The sequence below is a fragment of the Saccopteryx leptura genome, chromosome 1 (genome assembly GCF_036850995.1).
Source record: "Saccopteryx leptura isolate mSacLep1 chromosome 1, mSacLep1_pri_phased_curated, whole genome shotgun sequence".
In the NCBI taxonomy this organism is placed as follows: domain Eukaryota; kingdom Metazoa; phylum Chordata; class Mammalia; order Chiroptera; family Emballonuridae; genus Saccopteryx; species Saccopteryx leptura.
In genome coordinates this window covers 316522851-316542646 of record NC_089503.1, presented here as the reverse complement: position 1 = coordinate 316542646, position 19796 = coordinate 316522851, and the positions used below count along the sequence as shown (strand labels likewise).

Genomic DNA, 19796 nt, shown 5'->3' with positions numbered 1-19796 from the left:
GTGACAGAACTCGGCGCTATCTGGTTGCAGGTGTTAGGGCCCCACCCTTGACCGTCTGGACTGGGGTGGGGTGGAGGCAGCTTTGTTTTTTGTGTTTTGTTTTGTTTTTTCTGTACATTCTTATCAGTCCATAAGAGTTACCTTATGCTCCTTTGCAGTCAATACCCACCACCCTGCCCCTGCTAATACTGATAGAATAGTTCAGCTAATTCTAAGGTTTCACATATATAGAATTGCACTGTGTACGCTTTGGGGTCAGGTGCAATGTTTCCGATGATGGTTTCTGATTGCTGCAATGGGGCTGGCTCCTAGGAAGGGCGCTGGGGCTCACTGGCGGGCAGGGGCTGATGGGATGAGCAAGGCTTCGGGCTCAGGTTATCCGGTTGGATTCCAGCTCCATTACCAGCTGTGTGACTTTTGGAAAGCCAGCAACTTCTCCCTGCTTCAGCCTCCTAGTCTGTGGAACGGAGATAAATGACAACCACATTTTTCAGAGCCACTTTTGTTTTAGGTGTCTCTCATAAGCAGCATATAACTGGAATTTTGAAAAGTCAGTCTGTGCAGAGACAGGCAATAAAGCAAATATGAATTATAAGACTCTAGGTCATGGAGTATGTGTGAAGACTGCACAATATTTCCCATTTTCCTGCATATTTGGAATTTTTTGTAATAAAATGTTGGGGGAAGTGAAACAAAAAAAACAACAACAAGGCTCGTGGTGTGTGTGTGTGTGTGTGTGTGTGTGTGTGCGCGCGCGCGCCTGCGCGCACATAGAGCCATAATGGGCTGTTCAGAGCAGAGTAAAGGAGAGGGCTCCCCTACTGGACACTTGGCTCTGCCTTCCAGCCAGGGCTAAATCACTTAAGCTCTCTAATCCTATTTTCTCTCTCCAGGATGATGAAATAACATCCAGTGGTGTCCCAGGTGTTGCTAGAACCTGCCCAGCATTGGACCTGGGGAGGGTAATTTTCATCTCTGGGTTCATTTTTCTGCCTGAGAACCACTGGGAATGTGTTGTGCCACTGACTACCAGCAGAGGTCGCATGTACAGCAAGTAAGTGTTTAAATTTTCAAACCTGGCTTTCCTTTTGGAATACTTTTTTAATAATGATGCAAAATTCAAGAGTTAAACTAAAGCAAGCCTTTCCTTGTTGGCCCTACGATCCCAGGCATGCATGTGTATTATTGATGACTGCAGTGGGCTCTGAGCTCCGTTTCCCTTCTCACCTGTGCCCATGGGCTCCATGTGTTCTACCTCATGCCCTTGGCTTCTCCATATCTGTTTATGTATCTGTGCCTTCTGTGGCAGATTGTAGCCAAGTAGCCAGGACCTAAAGAGCACTCAGTGGGCCCTGAATGAACAGATGCTGCCTCCCATCTCTCCCCTTATCTGCCGCCCCAACGTGGAGTATTAACAATCTGCATAGGCTATCACTGTCCATCACCTGTCCTCCCCAAAGGCCACTTGTTTTGCCCAGGTACTTATGTTTTTAATGGGGTTATCTGGGAGGCAATGGAACCAGTGGCCCCTTTGCATTCCCCGTGCTATGGGTTGAATAGTGTCGCCCAAAAAAAGATATGTCCATGTCTTAACCTCCAGTACCTTAGACTGTGGCCATATTGGGAAATAAGGTCATTGTAGGTATCACTAAGGCAGCTCCAAATCCAACACAACTGGGTAGATTTGAACACAGACTCACACATGGGTAGAACGCCATGTATAGATGGAGGCAGAGATCAGGGTGATGAGTCTACTTGCCAGGGGACACCAAAGATCACCAGCCAGGGACCAGAAGCCAGGGGCAGGACTAAGGCAGTTTCCTTAAGAGCCCTCGGAAGGGACCAGCCAGCCCACACCTTGATATTCTAGCCTCCAGACTGAGCAGCTATAAATCTCTGTCGTCAAAGTCCCCCAACTTGTGGCACTGTCATGGCTGCCCCAAGAAACAGATACACTCACGACCCGCTTCCCCAAAGGAAGTGTACTTGTCAATCCCTTCAGGAATAGGCCTCCCCTGCTCAAGAAACAGGGACATCCAGGGACAGTTAGCAGTAGTGGCAATAGTGTAATTCATACAAAATGTATCTGTCATGGATGGATATGAGGTCTGCCCTGCAGGCAGGAGTATACGTCAGAGTGGGCTAGTGGGGCTGCACAGCTGCCTAACAGTGGCAGAAACCGCTCCGTGGGCATCCTGGGAGCAGCCTGAGTGGTGGGAGCCCTCACCCTCAGCCTGTCAGACAAGGGAGAAACCTGCTCTGCACAGTTGTGAGTGAGCTTAACCAAAGGGTGCTCGAGGCACCCAGGGAGTACCCACCCACACACAGTAGGTGTTAAGGAATCAATCCACTTGCCCGCTCCTTGCTCCTTGGCATAACATCTAAACCCCCAATTCAGCTGTAGCACCGACACAGTGCCACTCCAGCCCCACCTCAAGCTAGGGTGGGGGCATTCTAGATTAAAGCTGGGTATGAACCGTGTCCCCAGCTGATTGTCTGACCAACTGCATTGCCATTCTGGGAGGCCGTGTGAGCCTGGATTGGAAGGGAGGCAGTGAAGTCTGTCTTCAAAGTCAGCCTCTTTTGGGAAGCATGTTTCAGAAACATGCACATCTGACCCAGTTACTCCCTGGACTATGGCTGTTGCCAAGATCTCTGGTTAAAGTCCTGGGCCTCCTTGATCTGACCCTGCCTAATTCTTGGACCATGGCCACCGGGACCCCTTCCATCTCACCCTGATCTGCCTCCAGGCCCTCCACATGCCAACCACAGCAGATAATGAGATAATGTCCCCACCCCTTCTCTCTCACACCCCAGTGCCTTTGTTTATGCCAGCCAGAGTCCAGCCCCAGCCGATCCATCTGGGAGCCCTGCTGATCCTCAGGCTCAGGCTAACATCAGCCTGGGTGATGCGGTTTGGGCACGGGAAGAACAAGAGTTGTGTTTAGACTGGGAGGGCCAGCATTCGCATATCTAGCTCTAACGTGGCTAATGATAAACTGTCACCAAGACCTGCCATTTGTCACCAGCCCTGTGCACATGACCCTCAAGAAATCCACACGGAGAAGAAAGAGGTAACTGGACAAAATCCAGTAATCCTGGGCCTCTGAGCTACAGTTCCCATTACTGTAGACCTGCCCCCCTCCCAGTATAAAAGTCCTCCCTTCATCTCTTCCCTGGCAAATGCCAAGTCACTCTTCAAGACCAGCAGACTGTCCCCTGATATGTATCCTTCCATTTTATAACATTATAGAATCACTGCCCAGTCACATGGTTAGCCAGCTCAGTTTCCCAGGCTCCTCTGCAGCTAGATGTGATCACATGACAAAATTTTCACCAATGGGGTGTGAGCCGAGGTGAAATGTACTCTCCCTGCCAGGTCCTAAAGGCAGGGAGCATGCAGCTACCCCCCTTCACTCCTCCCTGCTGGCCCAGATGTGACAAGGTGGTGGCAGCAGGAGGAGCGTTGCTGGGACCACAGATGGAGATACAGAGTACCATGGTAGCACTGCTCATCTTGTAATTTTACAAGAACAAGAAATAAACTTCTGTTTTGCTGAAGCCACTCTTGCTTTGGGTCTGTCACTGGAAACCCGGGGGAGTAGGGGAAAGAGGCTGAGAGCCTGACTCCCTGGGTTCAATCAACCCCAAGTTCACCACGGCCCACCAGCATGAGGTTGGCCAGGTCCCTTGTCACGTAACATGCCTGTATCTCAGGCTCCTCACCTGGAGCATAGGAGGAATAAAAACACCCACCATTGGCCGCCATGAGGATGAGATTCGTTCATTCCCTGTGAAGTGCAGAGAACGATTCCTTGCACGTAATTCAAGCTTGTGCTTGTTAGCTATGGTCTTGGGGTCCAAGGAATACATAGGCCTACCTCAGGGGTCCTTCTCTCTCTAGACCTGATCTTTGCAGGGCCGTGTCTGCCCCACACCCTTATCCACTGCACCCAGAGCTGCTCTAGAGACACTCTCTGAGCTGCATTGAACAGGACCTAATGCTACTCATAGGAATTCATGAGAGAGGTTTAATAAATGCTCTGTCCACAGTGGAAAAATAGTTAAAGAGTACTTCTGGGCCACATTGTGTATTTTTTAAAAATAAATGTGATTCTTTAAGGTTACCACATTTTATAAAGAAATGATTCAGGGGGGGCAGGAAGTGTCTTTTTCATTACCGACTTCTTGTATTAAACTGCGTGAAATAATCTTCAGTGGGTTGGTTTGTATAGAGTTCTTCCATGTATTTTTTCCTGATAATAGAGCAAGAAGAAAAACAATCAGCGAATGTCTGGCTTCCTAGTCTCTCATTCTTTCATTCATAAAGAAGCCCCAGCACTCTATCAGCACTACCCCCACCCCTGCCCCAGGATGCGCTTGGGCTTCACGGGCCCATGGTGTGGGGGCGGAGGGGGCATCTCACTGCTGCAGAGTGGTTAGACTATGGACTCACCCAGCAAAGTGCGGGGATATTTCAGAATTATATCCCCACAGCTGTGACTGTGAGGACATTTCCTCATCCCACTTGATTTCTGTCAGGTCATGTCTTAATGCTCCTTTTAGGCCCCCGATGGAAGTGACCAGGCGACTATGGACCCACTGGTACACAGGTACCAGATGTCTGACTGGAGAAACTATAGGTGAGTCCCTTCTGAGTTCAAGCAAGAGCTTGATGGATAGGTACACACATAAACAAACAGTGTGGGTTTTAGTGACATGTGCAGCTGCCAATGCAACCCTGCTTGCAGTCGGCACTCTGAATCACTCTTGGGGCCTGTCTGTAATGAAGCAAAGACCCCAACCTTGGGGAGCCCTCCCTGCAGCAGGCAGCATGCACTGTACTCCCACACCTCTCAGGCCCACCCAGGGCCCTCTCTTGAGCTCCTGGTGCCCTCTGACTGCTCCATCACCAGCATCCATGTCTCGGCCACTGAGGGTCCTCAGGACCCAGGTGAGAACCCCCCAAGAGGGGTGTGTACAGGATGCTGGCACAGTTGAATCTCAGTCACCTGGTCTGTGTGGGACCAGTGGTTTCTAAGCCCTTAATTTCTGGCTTCTCAGCTCTGGGTCCTTCTCCCCTCTCTGTCTGCATTCTGCACCAGGAGGCTATGCCAAAGCCCAGACCACTACTGCCAGGGGCCTCTGATGAACTGTGCCCTTGGGGTGGGAAAGATTCAGGGGATGCAGGGGGCAGGAAAGCATGGAGCCTGCTCCATGGGCCCTGCTGGTTATCACTGCCCACCGCCCCACCTGCCCCCTTGACCTCCTCTGCTCTGCCCGGTCTCCGGCACTCACTGTGAACGCTGCTCCCCAGCCAGGCTGAGGTTGCTGCAGTCCAGGGCTCTGCGCAGGTCACGCTGCAGGCGCCGGTGCTGCCGCTCAAGCAGCAGGGTGGCGCGGGCACTCTGAACCCTCTGCTGGTCCCAGGCCCTGTCTCGCTGGTACTCTTCTTCCTGAAGCCTCTGGAGAGAGCAGAGGTGACCATTACCACCTGTCGCCACAGAAGATCCCCATCGAATTGGCCTCTCACTTTACAGATGGGGAAACTGAGGCCCTGGTGGGTGAACAACACCATGCAGGAAATCAGAGGAGACGTCCCCCCCCCCCATCAATGCAGGTGGCCCAGCTGCTTCCCACACTTGGGAGGCACTGGGCACCACGTGGTCAGGCTGTTCCTCCTGGCTGAACCCTGGGACCACCTGATTGCTTCTGGAACATCCTGATGCTATAGCCCCATCCGGGACAATGGGCTGATGACCTTGGGGTGAATTTCTGCATCTCAGCTCACACCTCATTGCCTTCTAGACCCTTCTATACAAACCACTGACTCCTAGGAGAGGAAACTGGATTAATGCAGACAGGGGTTAATGTAACTGGATTAACCCCTACACAGTGGCAATTTCCTCATCTGTAAAATGAAAATACTCACAGGTCCCTGAGTTGTGACAAAAGATGCTCTCATCAAGAATAGAGACAAACCTGACCAGGCGGTGGTGCAGTGGGTAAAGCGTCAGACTGGGATGCGGAAGGACCCAGGTTCGAGACCCCGAGCTCGCCAGTTTGAGCGCAGGCTCATCTGTTTTGAGCAAAGCTCACCAGCTTGGACCCAAGGTTGCTGGCTCAAGCAAGGGGTTACTCAGTCTGCTGAAGGCCCACAGTCAAGGCACATATGAGAAAGCAATCAATGAACAACGAAGGTGTTGCAACGAAAAACTAATGATTGATGCTTCTCATCTCTCTCCGTTCCTGTCTGTCCCTATCTATCCCTCTCTCTGACTCTCTCTCTCTGTCTCTGTAATATATATATATATATATATATATATATATATATATATATATATATATATATATATATATTTTTTTTTTTTTTAAAAAAAAAGAATAGAGACAAGGCCCTGGTTGGTTGGCTCAGTGGTAGAGTGTCAGCCTGGCATGTGGAAGTCCTGGGTTTGATTCCTGGTCAGGGCACACAGAAGAAGTGACCATCTGCTTCTCCACCCCTCCTCCACCCTTCTCTCTCTCTCTCTCTCTCTCTCTCTCTCCTCTCCTTCTGCAGCCATGGCTCCAATGGTTTGAGCAAGTTGGCCCTGGGTGCTGAGAATGGCTCCATGGGCTCGCCTCAGGTGCTAAAAAATAACTTGGTTGCTGAGCAACAGAACAGCAGCCCCACATGGGTAGAGCATTGCCCCCTAGTGGGCTTGCTGGGTGGATCCAGGTCAGGGCACATGTGGGAGTCTCTCTTTCTGCCTCCCCACCTCCCAATTAATAATAAAAAAAAAAATAGAATACAGATGACATGGGAACATACTGGCCCTGGACCGAGAGAAGACAAACGAACTGTACTTTGCCTAGTCTCAATACCCCCAATTATCTCCACGCATAGAAGAGGAGGCACATGGGGGCATGGGGAGGAGATGTTCTGAGTGCTGAGACTTAACGTGTTTTTTATTTCCTCCTTTGTGCTTTTTCTGTAGTCTGAGTTTTTCACAAAGATTGAAAATCAGTCAAAATTACTGCTTCCGGGACAGCTGCCCGAACTTCCCCGCCAGGCAGTCAGGCTGAGCTGCAGGAGCAGGGATGGAGCAGGGTCCTACACAGCCTCTCCTGCATCTGTCCCTCTGGGCCTGCAGGATAGTAGGCAGGTGAGCTGTGCCATCTGCCCCTGCTTCCTGGTCCAAGCCATTGCCCCTCCCTTAGAACCTGCCTGCTTGGCAGTTCACACGGACTAGGGACCACCCGCCCGCCCTTGACAGTCACCTGCACAGCCTGGGGTAGCCCTGACTGTTCTTTGCAGGACTGAGCCCTTCTCCAAATCTCTCTCCTGGGGAAATTCTGAGTGATCTCACCACTCACAGAGACAGCCCTTCCCTCTACCCAGTTTCTCAGACATTCTACCTCCTCTTCAAAGGCCTATTCCAACCTGTCAGCTCTCACCCCCTGGGCACACCCTACTGGTGGTCCTTGAACTCCAGTGGGCATCAGAATCCTGTGTGGAGGGCTTGCTAAGGCATAGATTATGGGCCCCAGCCCAGGGTCTCACCCCACTCCAATAGGTCTGGGGTGGGGCCTGAGAGTCTGCATTTCTATCAAGCTCCTAGATGATGCTGGGGCAGCTGCCATGGAGCCTGAGAGCCTCTGCCCTTGCTGCATCAGAACCCTAACAACTTCCTCCCTCGTCTCATATTGAAGAATCCTATTCACCACCGTCCAGCCTCTCCTGCTCTCCCTAGCACTCTGATTCTAGCACTCTGATTCACACACATCCTGTGACCTCCAGGCCACCGACTGAACACTTTCAACTGCCCCAGGTGTCTGCGTGGCTCGCTCTCTCCCTCATTCAGGTCTGTGTTCCAATGTCCCTCTTCTGCCCGGGAATCCCCACCACCCCTCCCCAGCCTTACTCTCCTCCCTAGTATTTGCCACCGGAGCTAGGTCACACATGCACAGAGGATCATCTGGCCCTGTCACCTCCCCCACTGGAATGGAAAGCGTTTGAGGGTAGCTTCCTGGCGAGTCTAAGAGCAGGAGGGAGGGAAGTGGGTGGCAGGTAGCAGGGTAAAGGGGGGACACAGGGAGGGCAGGCACCAGCTTCTCCTGTACTTGCTGCTTCTGAACCAGGCGAATCTGCTCCAGCTGCTCCTGGGTCATGCCCTTCCAGCGGTCGGGCACCACGCGGTGGGGCCCGAAGGAGCTGGCTGCCTGCTGCGGGTTCTCAGAGAGCAGGTCCCCATGCAGCAGGTTGGAGATCTCAGCCAGGTTGTCCTCTTGTTCTTGTTTTTTCTCTAGACTTTTCCTTTCTGCCGACTCCATGGCCTAAGGGGGAAGACACGAGGGAAGATGCTCCAAGTGCCCCTGGGAGACTCAGGCACAGGCCAGCCGATCTCACCAGGGTGCGCTAGAAGGAAGAATGCGCGAAGGGCACCGGGGACAGGGTGGGAGTGGTAGACCTGGCAGGCGCAGATGTGGGCTGCCCTGTGTCGCTGGGCATGGGGGCAGAGCTGAGGGAACAACCACCTGCTGGTTGTGTGCAGAGTTGCTTCAGGTCTTTGCACCATTTTGCCAAGGCAGAGAGCTACCTCCCTGGTGAGGCAATCAGGCCATCGGCATCCCTTGGCTTGGCCTCCCTCACTCTGGGGCAGGGCTCTGTGTCTCTCCCTGTGGCCCTGGTCACCCTTTCATGGCTGCAGGCCACGAAGAACACCCAACAGGGTGATTCACAACAGCAGTTACTTAAAAGGTAAAAACACATTGTCACCTCAGTGCTCCCCATGCACATCAGCCACAGGCCTTGGTACAAGTAAGTTCCTGGTCAAATCCCTGCTCAGGTTAGGGTATAAGTGGCAGGAATGGCCCTGGCTATGTGACCTAGAGCAATTCACCTCCCCTCTCTGTGCTGCAGTCATTTCTCTGTCAAGTCAGGAGGTGGACTGAGACATTCACCAGCATTATCAGTTCTCTCTGGTAATGGACAAACAGGCTCCTCTGCCAGGTGCCAGGCACACCATGGCGCCCGTGAGACGGCCAGCCTGTTGCCATCACATCAGTACAAGCTTTGCAGCTGGACAGGCCCGGATTCAGACACTGGCCTTACAGAGTTTGGAAGAGCCGTGTTTGAATTGGCAGAAGCAACCAGATTAATACTTGGGTGTCCCTGGGAAATCCAGCCCTCACCTCTGAGCCTGTTTCTTTATCAGTTAAATTGGGTTTGTCATGCCTCTCTGGTAGGGTTGTTGAACATAGTGACTAATGAGAACAGCTAACTGTTGCCAGGAATAAAAATAACGGCTATCATTAACAAGTCCTGATAATGTGCCAAACATTCCAACAAGTCACGTGCATCACCTAGCTTAATCCCACAACCTTCCCAGCAAGTGTGATCACTGTTACTGCTGGTCACTAAATGTGGCCAGTGCTCTTGCTGGGCATATGGCAGAATTGTACTTCCTGCTTGCTTAGAGTGAGTGTGGTCATGTGGCTTACTTTGGCCAATGCAATGTGAGTAGAGGTGACTGGGGTGCTTCTGGAAGGATGTGGTAGGTGACTGGGTGGGGGGGATCGGGCACACGCCTTCTTTGTTGGGCTGCTAGAGTCCTCCAGCTAGTGGCTGCTCTGTCCCAGGGCCTGGGCTCCAATGTAAAGAAGAGAAGCAGAGTCCCTCGGCCATTCAAGATGGACACGGAGCATGACAAACATCAGCTTTGTATTTTAAGCCACTGAGATTTGGGAGGCGCTTCTCAGTCTGACTGGCACAAGTAGGTGTCATTATCCCTATTATCTGGATGATAAAACTGAGGCACTCACATAGGTTTTCCAAGACTACAGAAAAAAGCCTGGTCTTGTCCCTGTGCTGTTGGGCTCTGGCACCTGCACACTAAACTCTGACACCACAACCACAATGTCTGTAATGAAAAGAGCACCCCTCGCCACAGAGAATCAGAGGTTCTCCAGTGTGTGTCTCCACCTGCGGAGTTTGACTAACCTGCTTGGAGTTTTCTTCTGAGGACAGTTATCTAGACCCTTGTATTAATGTGCCAGGCTAACTAACAATGCCTATGCATAGTCTAGAACAGAGCCAATGGCTCTCCTCAGCACAGGGGGCACTTACAAAGGTGCTGCCTTGCAGCATCCACGTGAGGAGTTGGGGGACCTGAGTGTGCTGCCACATTGGAGGTGCTCACGACACGTTTTATTGAGTGAATGCGTGTGGGGAAACAGCTGTGTTAGGCTTGCTTGCTGGTTTCCCAGCTGCAAGCACTTTGCACTAGTGCGTGAGCACACGGCAGAAAGCCACGTGTGTGTCTATGAAAAGCTACGAGTGCTTTCCTTTGGTAGCGATTCTCCCAGATCACTCTCCTGCCCCCTCTAGGTGCGGTTCCAGTTCCCTCGGCTGCCACCAGGAGGGGCGGTGTTCCTGATCCCTGACCTCCACTGCAAAAAGCAGTCCTTTGTTTATTCACTTGCCTGTCTCTGTGAGACTCCAGTAAATGGGTATGGCCAACACTTTGTGGCTCTTCAGTTCCTTTACTGTCTGCCTGAATTCCATGCGAACCTGCCTGGCCTCAATCACCAGCATTACAATGAGGAAATAAATCGATGGATGCAGCAACATGTTTTAGTAAAAATCAGCCAGTGCCTGGCAGGAAGGCTCAATGAATAACTGTTGAACTGATAAATAAACAAGGGCCTAAATGAATGGCTGGATGGCCAGACAGTAGTGGACCCAGAATCAAGAGCCCAATTCTGCACTCGACTTATCGGGGGAATCACTTTGTAAGTTATGTAAATGTCTAACCACTAATCTGTGCACTTAAAACTAATACAATACTGAATGTCAATTATAATTGACAATTATATATATTTAAAAAATTTTTACATTTAAAAAAGTGTCCTATTCTGCCACTCATTTGCTGTGGGGCCTGGAGCACAGGACCGCCCCTCTCTGGGCCTCCTCTGCAAGAGGAAGGGGCAAGGACCAAGTGATCGCCAACACCTCCTGCAGCTGGCTGGTCGGTGAGCTGGGCCCCAGGAGCCTCTGGGGTCTGCCCTTTGCTCACCCCTCCTTGTTCCCCTCCCTGCTGTTGAAAACCAATGGCCTCTCTGGTCTCTGGTCTCTTCTGGACCAGCCTCTTCAGTCTCTCTAGGATTTTTAGTGCACACTCCCATCAGCAGAACACACGTGAGCTTGCATCTCCTAATATTTAGTTTATAATGTGGTACTTGTAATTCCTATTCCATACTGGTCTAAACTGAATCCTGCTCACAGTGTCAGGTGTAATGCTGGTGGTTGAGGCCAGGCAGGTTCACACTAAATTCGGGCAGACCACAGAAGAACCACAGAGCCAAAAGGCATTAGGCCATTGCCACTTATTGGATTCTCACAGAGCTGGGCAAGTGAACAGGCAAACTACCTCTCCCGCAGCACGTACACACGCAGGCATTAAAAACAACGAGGTTAAGAATACATATGAGTAGAGCTCCAATATCTTCTTCCTGCCCTGTGGCAGACGATTTCACATTCTTTACTTTGCAAACCTGGTCAACCAGATAACCCAACAAACAAATCCAGGCAAAGTTTTCACCCCACCCAGGACATATACCAGTTAACTGCATTTGAAAAAAAAACTTGGAGAGGGAGTCTGATTTCTAAAAGGAACAGAGAACCTGAAGCAACGTTAGCATGGGGGTGGGGGGATGCAGTGTTGTGAGGAGTTGGGCAGAGTTTGGGGATGAGGGATCTGTCAGGATACCCCCAGGGTTTGCACTGAGCATCATCCCAGTTGCGCACCCTGCTGAGTGCCGTGGACCTGCTCTAGTCGAGAAAGAGCTCTGCGGGACAGTAAGGAAGAACTGAAACAAAGCCAGGTGTTGGGGAAGCGCTAGCTGGTATTGTCTGGGTAGCCATCACTGTCCTCGTATTAGAGAGGAGCCTGAGGTTTAGAAAGGTGAACTGACACCCTGCACCCCAACCCCCAGCTTGCATCACACACACACACACACACACACACACATTCTCTCTCTCTCCCCGAGAATCACCTGGTTCCTGTTGAATTCTTTCACAGCTGCACACACCACATTTCTGGTGGCTCTTTCCAAACCCTGCAAATGCTTGGCTGTTTCATCAAACTGCAGCCTGGTCTTCATGTAGAAATCCTCTGAAAGGAAGCAGAACAACCATACTTGTGTGCCCATCCAGGGCTCCCTCCCAGGCCTGCAGGGCACCCTGTGGAGCATCCATTCAAGCGTCTGCCTCTTCTCACACAGCTGCTGGCAGACTTCCACCAGTTAATTTAGGTGAAGCTCTGGGGTGCCTGGTACGGAGTGCTAGCAATTGCTACTATGGGTAAGTCATGTTGGCAGTGGTCCTGGGATAGTGGATAGGGAGTAGTGGGCTCCTTGCCCTACCTGACCTCACAGGCCACTACATCCTTACAACTGGCAAGGGGTGATGGGAGCCCCAAAAAGGGGAGCTCTGCTGTGCATACTGGATGGGGCTCCCCAGAGGAGGCGGTCTCAGGTAAGAGATATTGTGGAGTGGCGTTAGCACTTTGCCAATGAGGAGGAGAACCAAGAGGAGAAGGGGTTGGAAGTTGAGCGTCCAAACAGCATAACATAAAGATTCGGAGTAAGACAGAGAGTCTCCTAGGCCGGCCTAGATGCTTCCTAACTCTGTTAACTTGACCTGTGTATTACTCAACTTTTCTGAGCCTCCGGCCTTCACCTGTGAGACAGGACAATTCCTACTTTGCAGGGTTGTTACATTAAAAAAAAATCTGTAATCAGAAAGTTGTGACTGCAGGTCCCCTTATCTTCAAAAACGAGGAACCAACTCTCTCCAGCAGTGAATTCTGGCTGCTGCTCACCTTCAGCGTCACCTCTCACCTTTCGTCAGACTGTCCATTCATTTACCACGAGCCTCATGTGGGCTGGCCGCACACTCTGCTGGGAACACGGGATGGAGTGGGCCCTCCCGGAACTCACTGTCCAGGAGACAAGACAGAGACCGAAGGAACAAAGGCCGAAATAGGCGCTTTGCTACAGACTGTGACAGTGCCACGGAGGGCGAGGTGACCGAGGAGGAATGTGGGGAGTAACTGACTTAGGCAGTGGGAGGGTGGGGAGTAAGAGTTTCTCTAGGAGGAGGTAACACTTAAGTTCGGTCCTGAGGGACATAAGAAACTGGGCAGAGAGCAGGTGCAAAGCTTCTAAAGTGGGGAAGAAGAATATGCCAGGACCCAAAAGGGAAAAAGCAAGCCAGAGTGGCTGGGACACAGGGAGAAAGGGGCAGGAGGCGTAAGGTGACGTCGGAGGGTCGGGCAGTGGCCCCATAGTGCAGGGAGGGCCTTGCCAGCTATGGGCAAACTTTGCATTTTATTCCATATGTAATGGGAAGCCACTAGAGGGTTTGAAGCTGGGGTGGAGGGAGTAGGGGCCACATTGTTCAACTTGATGTAGTTTAGAAAGTAGCACTCTGGCTGTCATGTTGAGAATGGACCAGGGAGGGGCAAGAAAGAACATGGAAGACAACCAGAAAGCCCTTGGTGTGGTCCATGCAGGTGAAAAAGGTGGTGGCCTGCACCATAGTAGTGACAGCAGGGACGGGAGATGTGGACAGTCCAAAGTATCTGCAGGAGGTAAGAAGGAACAGAAGCTGAGGATGGCCTGGAGATGGAGGGGTCAAGGAGGAGGTTTCTGGCTTGACTGAGGGAAGGAGGTGTCGTTGAGTGTGGGGAAAAAGCTGGAGGAGAAGAAAGTCCAGGGAGAGATGCAGGGTTCGTTTCCAAGATGTTGTGAGATACCTAGAGAGATGTCCAGGAAGCAGCGCATGGACCAGGTCCAAGGCTGAGACAGAGGCTCTCAGAGGTGAGAAAGCAGAGCACCTGTGAGATGGGTGAGATGTCTAAAGCCCTATGAGTGGTTATTTCAACAAGTATTTATCCATGTGCCGGGAACTAAGGATAGAACATCATATGAAACAGACAAAATCTCTGCCTTCATGGAGATGACACTGGGAAAGGGATGACAAATACATTATAGTATATCACTCTGAGCAATGCTACGAGGAAAAATAAAGCAAGGAGAGGAACAGGGATGGGGTGTGAGAGGGCACAGGGTTGCAACTTATAATAGTGGTCACTGGAGGCCTCACTGATAAGACAACATTTAAGCAAAGACCTGACAAAGGAGAGGGGGGAACTGTGCAAATATATGGGGAAATGTGTTTCTGGGCAGAGGGAACTGGAGGTGCAAAGGTCCAGAGGCAGAAATGAGCCTGGCACACTTACGTTCTAGGAGGAAGCCAGTATGGCAAGAATGGGATGAATGAAGGGCAGCGTGGTAGGAGATAAGGTCAGACTGAAGGCCCTGTTGGTCCTGGAAATAAATTCAGTTTTTACTGAGTGAAATGAGAAGCTACTGGAAGATTCTGAGCAGAGGAGCTAGCTTAACTTTTAATGGAATCATTCTGGTTGCAGGGTTAGGAAGAGATGGGGTCAGAGGGGGACAAGGGCAGAAGCAGGGAGACCAGTAGAGCCTACTGCAGTAAGTCAGCTGAGAGATGCTAATAACAGTCCAGAGAGGTAATGGCAGAGATGGTGAAAGGCAGTTGAGGTCTGGATGACTTCCTGTTGGGCTGGATGTAGCAGTTGAGAGAAAGGAAAAAGTCAAGGTGACTTAGGGTTGGGGGCCTGGGCGACTGCGAGAATGGAGTTTCCATTGCCAGAGGTGGGAGGCCAGGTGAGGGAGGATGACCAGAGTGTTGTACTGGACTCTTTCTGACATAGGCTGGACCCACATAGTTCCCTGGTCTTCCCAGGAGACTGCAAACACCCCGAGGCAGGGACTGTTTCCTGCTCCCACTAGAACCCAGATGGAGCAGGAGCTCAAAGAGTGTTTCCTGCATGACCCTCGTGTTACTGGAGATGTTTACAGTAATTCCTGGCACACAGGTTCTGATGTCTGTCTCTCTCCAGGGCCAAAGCGGCACATCAATGGGACTTAAAATAAAACAAAAACCAGGAGTTGGTTTGTTAAAGACAGCATTGAAACTGTGTTTTTTTTGTTTGTTTCACTACCTGCACATTTTTGGTCAGCCAGAGCCTTCTTCCATTCCCTTTGCTGCTGCAAGGACCATTCTCTGTTTTGTTCTTGTTGGAATTTCTTCCTCTCGTGGAAGTTTAAATCCTCTCCCATGAACCTCTGCATTCCTGATGCTGTATTCCGAACATCATTATCTGACTGCCTGGCTGGAAGATCTTTCTTAAGGGCTAGGGGGTCAGAGAGGTCAAATTCTCGACGAGTTTCTGGCTTCTGAAAGGTCTGCCGGAAGTCATCGATAGCTTTGCAGAGATTTTTCTTATCTCTTCTTTTCCGGTCTTCTAATATGCATATGGTCTTGTCATTGTGCCTCATTTCAGCAGCTAGAAGAAATATGTTATCCACAAGCTTAAGATTCAAAGAAAAAAATAAAAATTTATTCCACTTTAAAAATAATTTTTAGGGCCCTGGCCGGTTGGCTCAGTGGTAGAGCGTCGGCCTGGAGTGCAGGAGTCCCAGGTTCGATTCCTGGCCAGGGCACACAGGAGAAGTGCCCATCTGTTTCTCCACCCCCCCTCCTTCCTCTCTGTCTCTCTCTTTCCCTCCCACAGCCGAGGCTCCATTGGAGCAAAAAGATGGCCCGGGCGCTGGGGATGGCTCCTTGGCCTCTGCCCCAGGCGCTAGAGTGGCTCTGGTTGCGACAGAGCGACGCCCTGATGGGCAGAGCATCGCCCCCTGGTGAGCGTGCCGGGTGGATCCTGGTCGGGCGCATGCGGGAGTCTGTCTGACTGCCTCCCTGTTTCCAGCTTCAGAAAAATAAAAAGAAAAAAAAATTAAAAAAAAAAATTAAAAAAAAAAAATAATTTTTAGTGCTTCTTAAAGTAATACAACTTTCCAAAAAGGTAACATAATCATTAAGAATTAGAATCCTGAATGTACAGAGTGCAGCTACAAATCAATTATAATAAACAAACAACCCAAGTTTTAAAAAATGGGCAAAAGATTGGAACAGGCAAATAAAAAACCCTGAATAATCAATAAACCTATGAAAAAATGATCAACCTTATGACATGTTTAGAAACATCCAAGACATTGACAAAATGTTAAAAATGCTAAGCCTGACCGATGGTGGCGCAATGGATAGAGCCTCAACCTGGGATGCTGAGGTCTCAGGTTTGAAACCTGAGGTCGCTGACTTGAGCGAAGGCTCACCAGCTTAAGTGTGGTGTTGCTAGCTTGAGCATGGGGTCACTGACATAACCCCATGGATGCTGGCTTGAGCCCAAAGGTTGCTGGTTTGAACCCAAGCTCACTGGCTTGAAAGGGGTCATTGGTTTGGCTGAAGCCCCTGGATCAAGGCACGTATAAGAAGCAATCAATGAACAACTAAAGTGCCGCAACTATGAGTTGATTCTTCTCATCTTTCTCTCCCTTACTAGATAAATAAATAAATAAATAAATAAATAAATAAATAAATAAATAAAATGCTGAGAACAGCATGTATTCAGATGTGGGGAAACAAGATAGCTCATTCAAAATATTAAAAATACTAACAATAGCACGTGTTAAACTTGTGAGAGTGTAACTTGGTACACATGACTTTGGAAAGCAATTTGCCAATATCCCATAAAACAAAAAGCATGCTTACCCTAGCACCTAACAATCTGACTTCCCTGTACATCCCTCACACATGTACATAGGGTCATAATGCATGGGCAGTCGTTGCAGCATTGTTTGCAATTCTAAAAACAAAACAAAAAAAAATCCTGGAAAAATCTAAAGCAGCCATCAGCGGGGAAATGGATATAGTAACTATGTTTAATTCATATAACAAAACACCAGAAAACAATTCAAATGAATATTCTATATGGAGATTGTAGATTAAACTTAAAATACACATTGAATTTTTTAAAAAGTTACAAAGGACCCCATTCAAAAGTATACCATTTATGTAAAATTTTTAAACACACAGAAACACAATTTTACATAATAATGGATACACACATACTAAGGGGCTCAAGTACAAAAAACAGGCATGGGAATGGTGCATACCTCTGAAGAGGGAGGAAGAGGAAAATGACGAGGTGGGAAATATACAGAGACTTTCAAAAAGCATTCTTAAAGTACGACACCTAAAGCCAATGTGGCAAAATGTCAACATCTAATCTACTGGTGGGTTCCTATGTATCTGTCATATCACTTTTCTAAGTTTGACTTATTTTTAAACTAAAAATAAAAAAGGTAAAGCATTTAGAAAACATAAAACAGTATGAATAAGAAAATAGGCTCAGTGGTAGTATTGCCAGGAGTCTGGATGTCCCAGATTCAATTTCTGAAGAAGTGCCCATCTGCTTCTCTACCCCTTCCCCTTTTGCTTCCCCCCACACACCTCCTGTAGCCATGGCTTCATTGGAGCAAGCTGACCCTGGGTGCTGAGGATGGCTCCATGGCCTCTGCCTCAGGCGCTAAGAAGAGCTCAGTTGCTGAGCAATGGAGCAACACCCCAGATGGGCAGAGAATACTCCCTAGTGGGATTGTTGGGTGGATCCCAGTTGGGGCACATGTGGGAGTTGGGGTGCATGCAGGAGTGTCTCTGCCTCCGCTCTTCTCGCTGAATTAAAAAAAAATAAACTTCATTCATAATTTCATCGCTCCAACATTATATTACCACTGCTAACATTTTGGCATATTTCCTTCTTTTTTCTAAGTATATTATTCATATATTTTAAAAGTTAATTGATAGCCCATTGAATTTCAAATTTTGGACACTGCTTTTTTCTATTTTTTTTAAACAAGGAGAAAATAACCAAATTTATTAGGTATGTATCTATGAGGAGTTCTGTAAGAATATGGGGCACCGTACTTTTTTCTATTTTAAAAATCCTCATAGTGCTTTAACAAAAATAAGCTGAAATAGTTACACATGATATAGAACAATAAATTATATTTGAAAATTATATCTAAGAGCTAGAACACTATTATTGGAACCATATCTAGTTCAAAGTCAGCTCTGAGGTGTGAGCTGGGAGTTCTAGCACAAAAGGCTGTCCCTGATAGAAGATCTTCACATTTCTTGACTGAGAATATGTGTTTAAGGTTTTCCATATCTAGGTTTATGAAATGCTCACCAAATGTTTCAAGTTTGGCTTTTTCAGTTGCATCTTTTATCTTCTGGTCATGGACCTGAACATCCCAGGCTTCCGCATCTCCCTGGAATGTAAAACAAGGCAAGAGGAGTTAAGAGTCAGATTGTTTTATTCCACTATTAACAACCCTCGATATCTTTTGATCCTTGCCCCACCCGCAGTAGTTCACATCAGATCTTTTCATGCCTGAATGCCTTTGCTTATACAGTTGTTGGTTCTTCAACCTGTCCTTTTAACTTTCCCCAGAGCTTCCTTCCCCCTTACCTTAGTTAACAGATACTCATCCTCACAACACTGCTTAGGCGTCACCTCCTCTGAGAAACCCCCTCTGACTACCTCTTCCAGACCAGTCTGTGCTTCTCTCCACTACATTTTTATTTCTATTTTTAAGATTTTATTTATTGATGTTAGATAGAGGAGAGAGAAAAGAAAGGTGGTGGAGGAGGAGCAGGAAGCAGCAACTTCTAGTTTTTGCTTCTCCTATGTGCTTTGAGTGGGCAAGCCAAGGGTTTTGAACCAGTGACCTCAGCATTCCACGCTGACACTTTACCCACTGCACCACCACAGGTCAGACAATTTTTAAAACTGATTTTTAGAGAGAGAAGCTGGGGTGGGGGAAGAGGTAGAGAGAAAGAGAAAGAGAGAGAAGGAAACATTGATTTGCTGTTCCACCCATTAATGCCATCATTGGTTGATTCTTGCATGCACACTGACTGGGGATTGAACCCACAACCTCCACATGTTGGGATGACGTTCCAACCAACTGTGATACCTGGCCAGGGCCTTATTACATGTAAATGTGACCATTTTAATGTCTGTCCCTCCACTGGGCCATAAATCCTTAAGGTCAAGAATTGCCTTATTCCTCATCTGCTGGACCCAACTCAGGCTTGCCACAAAATAAAAATTTTGTCAAATGAATGGACTGGAAGGAACCCCTGGCAATGTAGAAAGTCTGTCTCAAAGAGAGCAGAACCCCATTCTAGTCTCTCTCTGGCTATAAACTCCAAAGCAACTCCCTTCCAGCTGCAGGACTCCATCTGCCTGTCTGGCAAGTGAGAGGGAGTATAATTTTTCTATTAAGGTCTGTGTTATCCTCAGCAAAAATCAATAATTGAGCTAGTTTTCCTTGGAAACGCCCGGTGCTGTTTGCAGCTGTGCTTGAATCAAACGTTTCATTCAAGGGTTTCATTTTCTCTTCTCATCCGCACCCATCTTTCGCCCTACCCCCATCTGCCCCTCCACATCCCCCCCCCCCGCCCCTTTTCCTGTGATCTCACCCCGATGATCCTGTTTCTGGCATTGAAGATCCGCTTCTGCCTGCACCGCTCAGCATGTCTCCTCTTGGCTAAGCCAAAGTGCTCTTCTAGGTCCTTGGGCTGCACTATCTCCATGACTGGGAATCCCCAGGAAATTCTAAGAGGCTTTAAAATACGCGGGCTAAAAAGAGAAGACAACAAAAACAAGACAAGCTGTAGTCCCAGCAAAGCTAGCTCCCTAGGAGCTGGGGCAGGTGGGCTACGAGCCTGCTTCCCAGGCTTTTCTGTGCAGCCTTCTCCCACCACGCGGAGCTTGAGGCGAGCGGGTTTCCTCGGAAACGTAAACAGTCCGGTT

The 19796-nt window shown here is 49.0% G+C and overlaps 1 protein-coding gene across 2 annotated transcripts; it reads right to left on the bottom strand.

Annotated features, from left to right (window-relative positions):
* Positions 1-377: 377 nt before the first annotated feature.
* On the bottom strand, positions 378-19734 carry RIBC2 (RIB43A domain with coiled-coils 2). 2 transcript variants are annotated; one of them, XM_066361296.1, is made up of 8 exons: positions 19463-19734; positions 18165-18246; positions 15075-15419; positions 12037-12155; positions 8089-8316; positions 5299-5465; positions 4182-4256; positions 378-457 (listed from the first exon to the last, which is right to left on the bottom strand). In XM_066361296.1, exons 1-8 carry the CDS (start codon positions 19574-19576, stop codon positions 445-447), a joined length of 1143 nt encoding a protein of 380 aa, XP_066217393.1. In that variant the 5' UTR covers positions 19577-19734; the 3' UTR covers positions 378-444. The 2 variants fall into 2 exon arrangements, with proteins under 2 accessions (XP_066217393.1, XP_066217394.1); XM_066361297.1 differs by lacking the exon at positions 378-457 and having other exon boundaries at positions 4087-4256.
* Between the last annotated feature and the right edge of the window lie 62 nt (positions 19735-19796).

Excerpts from the sequence above, each read along its gene's own strand:
- RIBC2 (XM_066361296.1), bottom strand. The coding sequence starts at position 19,576 with ATGGAGATAGTGCAGCCCAAGGACCTAGAAGAGCACTTTGGCTTAGCC. Across the intron at positions 12,156-15,074 it reads GGCTGACCAAAAATGTGCAG|AGGATTTCTACATGAAGACC; the intron begins GTAGTGAAACAA and ends GCTTCCTTTCAG. Across the intron at positions 5,466-8,088 it reads AGCAAGTACAGGAGAAGCTG|AGGCTTCAGGAAGAAGAGTA; the intron begins GTGCCTGCCCTC and ends TGCTCTCTCCAG.